This window comes from Vollenhovia emeryi, unplaced genomic scaffold (genome assembly GCF_000949405.1).
Source record: "Vollenhovia emeryi isolate VEMERY1.0 unplaced genomic scaffold, V.emery_V1.0 DF943006.1, whole genome shotgun sequence".
NCBI classification, from domain to species: Eukaryota; Metazoa; Arthropoda; class Insecta; order Hymenoptera; family Formicidae; genus Vollenhovia; species Vollenhovia emeryi.
In genome coordinates, this window is record NW_011963360.1 from 1 (window position 1) to 3,308 (window position 3,308).

Consider the following 3,308-nt stretch of genomic DNA (forward strand, 5'->3'; position numbering starts at 1 on the left):
GCGGTTAGGTCCATCCGGTTCCCCCTCCACAAGTGGTCCAGAACTCCTATAGCTATCCTACTAAGGGGAACGAACAGTTTTCGAAGAATGCTACTTCAAGGCAGCGGTAAAGGCTCAAGCAATTATCAACACGAGCAACAAGCAGCAAGCGGAATTACAAGCACAGAAGCAAGCGGAATTACAAGCACAGATGCAAGCACAAGTGCAGGCACAGCAGCAATTGGCGAATGGACAAGAAGCCGCGCCACGGGAAAGCAGGTCACACGACGATAGGAAGAACGAGTTGAAGTTACCAGAGATAAAACTCCCGGAATTCAAAGGGGAATACACGCAATGGCCGTTTTTCAAAAACAGTTTTGAGATGACAATCCACCAGGTTGATTATCTGACGCCTATGCAGAAGCACCAATATTTGGTGGGCGTACTTCAGGGAGAAGCGCGGCAGGTAATAGAAGGATTCTCTATTACAGATAACAGTTACGAGATTTCGTGGCAGTTGTTGAAGGACACGTACGACAATCAGATGATGATCCTCGAAACGCATTTGGACGAGATGCTCGATTTCCCGATTATAACAAAGGAAAATAAGGCGGATTCCATTCGGAAGTTTGTATGGCACATTCACACGCACATAAAGGCACTGGAGAAGCTACACCAGCCGACATCTCAATGGGATACACTCATCATACATATGGCGAAGAAAAATTTGGAATTTGCAGAACAACGCGATTGGCAACATCTTGTTAGAAAGAAAACACCGCAGGATATGCCGACACTTGAAGAATTTCTGAAATTCTTAACGGAGCGATGCCACAGTCTGCGGATGCTCAAGCAAAACAAAGAAAGGGTAACGAATACAAAGACACCAGTAGTAAAGAAGGAAGGACGAAAGGTCAGTCTTACAACGACTTCAGGGAATTGTAAAATTTGTGAGGGCAATCACGCTGCTTACAAGTGCGAAGAATTGCTCAAGGCATCGGTTCAAGACAGACTGACGATGATCAAGGACAAGAAGCTCTATATCAATTGTTTAGGAACAGGACACTGCATCAAATTGCAAGTCATCGACATGCCGAAAGTGCTCAAGTAAGCACAACACCATTTTACATCGGGAATCCGAACATGCAAAAAAGGAAGCTAGTTATTCTGACACGGAATCGACAGCTGGTCACAAGGAGACCCAAAGGGAACATGAGACTCGAGCCTCAACGAACAGTGCAGCTAAAGCGGCAGTGAATATCTGCCACGTAAAGATGGAAGCAACGGGGGTAATTTTGCCTACCGCGAAAGTTTACATCGTGGATGACCATGGAAACCGACATCTCGGAAGAGCATTGCTGGATTCAGGTTCGCAATCGAATATAATAACTGAAGACTTCGTACGAAGATATAAGCTACCCTACACGAAGAACTCCAGACCAATTAGCGGAATCAATCAGTCGCAAACTAATGCTAACAAGGTAAGCAGGATCAAAATTGAGTCCACGCAGGAAGAATTTTCTGCTACGATAGAATGCCTGGTGTTGAAAGCGATCACGGAGGCGTTACCACAAAGAAGAATCAATGTGAGGAAACTGCACATTCCGAAAAACGTACAGTTAGCTGATCCAAATATTGATGAACCCAGTAATATTGACTTACTTATCGGCGGCGGGTTATATTGGAAGATCCTTACAGGTACGACCAAAAATCGGTTGGAAGGACAACCAGCATTGCAAAACACTAAACTAGGATGGATTATCGGTGGAGAGGTGCACGGCATGCTTAACAACTCCTCGAACATAAGCTTGGCAGTCACCAACGATATGCTAAGTAAACAAGTAGAAAGATTCTGGACTCAGGAGAGCATACCAGAAGATCGGAAGTACACAGCAGAAGAAGAGGAATGCGAGAGGTACTTCACGGATACAGTGAAGAGGAACCCAGACGGAAGATTTCTAGTGCGATTGCCGATGCGGTCAGAGGTAATCCTGGGAAACAGCAGGGCAGCAGCGCTCAGGCGACTTCTTATTAGGAGCGACGCTTCTTAAAACATCCAGCACTGAAATTGGAATATACAAGGTTCATGGATGATTACAAGGATCAAGGTCACATGTCCTCGGTAGTCGAGGAGAACGACCACGGGGAACCGGTAGGATACTTTCTGCCACATCAGGCGGTGATACGACCAGAGAGTGAGACGACGAAACTAAGAGTGGTTTTCGACGCGTCTGCTAAGACGACGTACGGCACTACGCTTAACGACAAACTTTTGGCTGGTCCAAACTTGCAACGAGCACTGAACGACATCATTCTAAGATTTAGGATGCATGAGTACGTACTGACGGCAGATGTAGCCATGATGTTCAGACAGATTCTGGTGGACAAGAAGGATCGAATTTACCAGCGAATACTATGGAGAAGAAGCCCCGAAGAGCAAGTTCAAACCTTCGAGTTGAATACCGTAACGTATGGCACAGCCTGTGCCCCATACTTGGCACTGAAGTGTCTTATGCAGCTCGCCGAAGAGGAGGGTATGGACCTACCGCTGGCAGCAAGATCTTTGAGAGAAGACTGCTATATGGACGATGTGCTCTCAGGGTGTGACTCATTGACAACTGCTATCGAGCTACAAAGGCAACTATCTGATTTACTTAAGAGAGGTCAATTTCACTTGCGCAAGTGGCGCACTAACGAGCCACGGGTTCTACAACATCTTGAGGAAGGATGCAAAACGGAAAGAATGCTTGTGCTTAACAAGGAAGAAGCTTTGAAGACGCTGGGCCTCTATTGGAACGCTACATTGGACTGTCTGCAGTATCACGTTAAGCAGGATACCACAGTAGAGACGAAGAGGGGTATATTATCGAGACTCGCGCAAGTATTCGACCCCTTAGGACTCATCGCACCATTACTTGTGAGAGGCAAGCTAATCATGCGACGTTTATGGGAACTCGACCTTGGATGGGACCAGGTCATACCAGAAGAACTCAAGACAGCCTGGGAGACTTATTGTGCCGATCTACGAGAGATAAATGAGTTGCAGGTTCCCAGAAGGGTAGTATACGGGAACAATTCAAGGTTCGATATCTTCGGGTTTGGAGATGCGTCCGAACGAGCGTTCGGAGCTTGTTTATACGCCGTGAGCACGGATGACGAAGGAAGCGTGCATTCACGCCCAGGACTTGGCAGAGCCATTACTTCTGGACGCCCCCCGCACCGGCCCGCCGTTTGACGGGCGGGCCCTCGCGCACCCTCCCCCGTTATGGGGGGAGGGGGACTCCCCCCACGGGGGGGTCCACTACTCTTCTGGGCGGCAGAGGCGGTCA

The 3,308-nt window shown here is 47.7% G+C and overlaps 2 protein-coding genes across 2 annotated transcripts; both read left to right on the forward strand.

The window, feature by feature from the left end:
* Positions 1–77: 77 nt before the first annotated feature.
* Positions 78–2,030, forward strand: LOC105567034 (the record flags this gene model as incomplete). The annotated part of the gene is made up of 2 exons (XM_012021558.1): positions 78–892; positions 1,035–2,030. Coding segments are annotated over 2 exons (1,811 nt in total), but the record flags the coding sequence as incomplete, so codon positions are not given.
* A 35-nt stretch (positions 2,031–2,065) lies between these two features.
* LOC105567040 lies at positions 2,066–3,121 on the forward strand (the record flags this gene model as incomplete). Its single annotated transcript, XM_012021570.1, has 1 exon — positions 2,066–3,121. A coding segment is annotated over exon 1 (1,056 nt), but the record flags the coding sequence as incomplete, so codon positions are not given.
* Between the last annotated feature and the right edge of the window lie 187 nt (positions 3,122–3,308).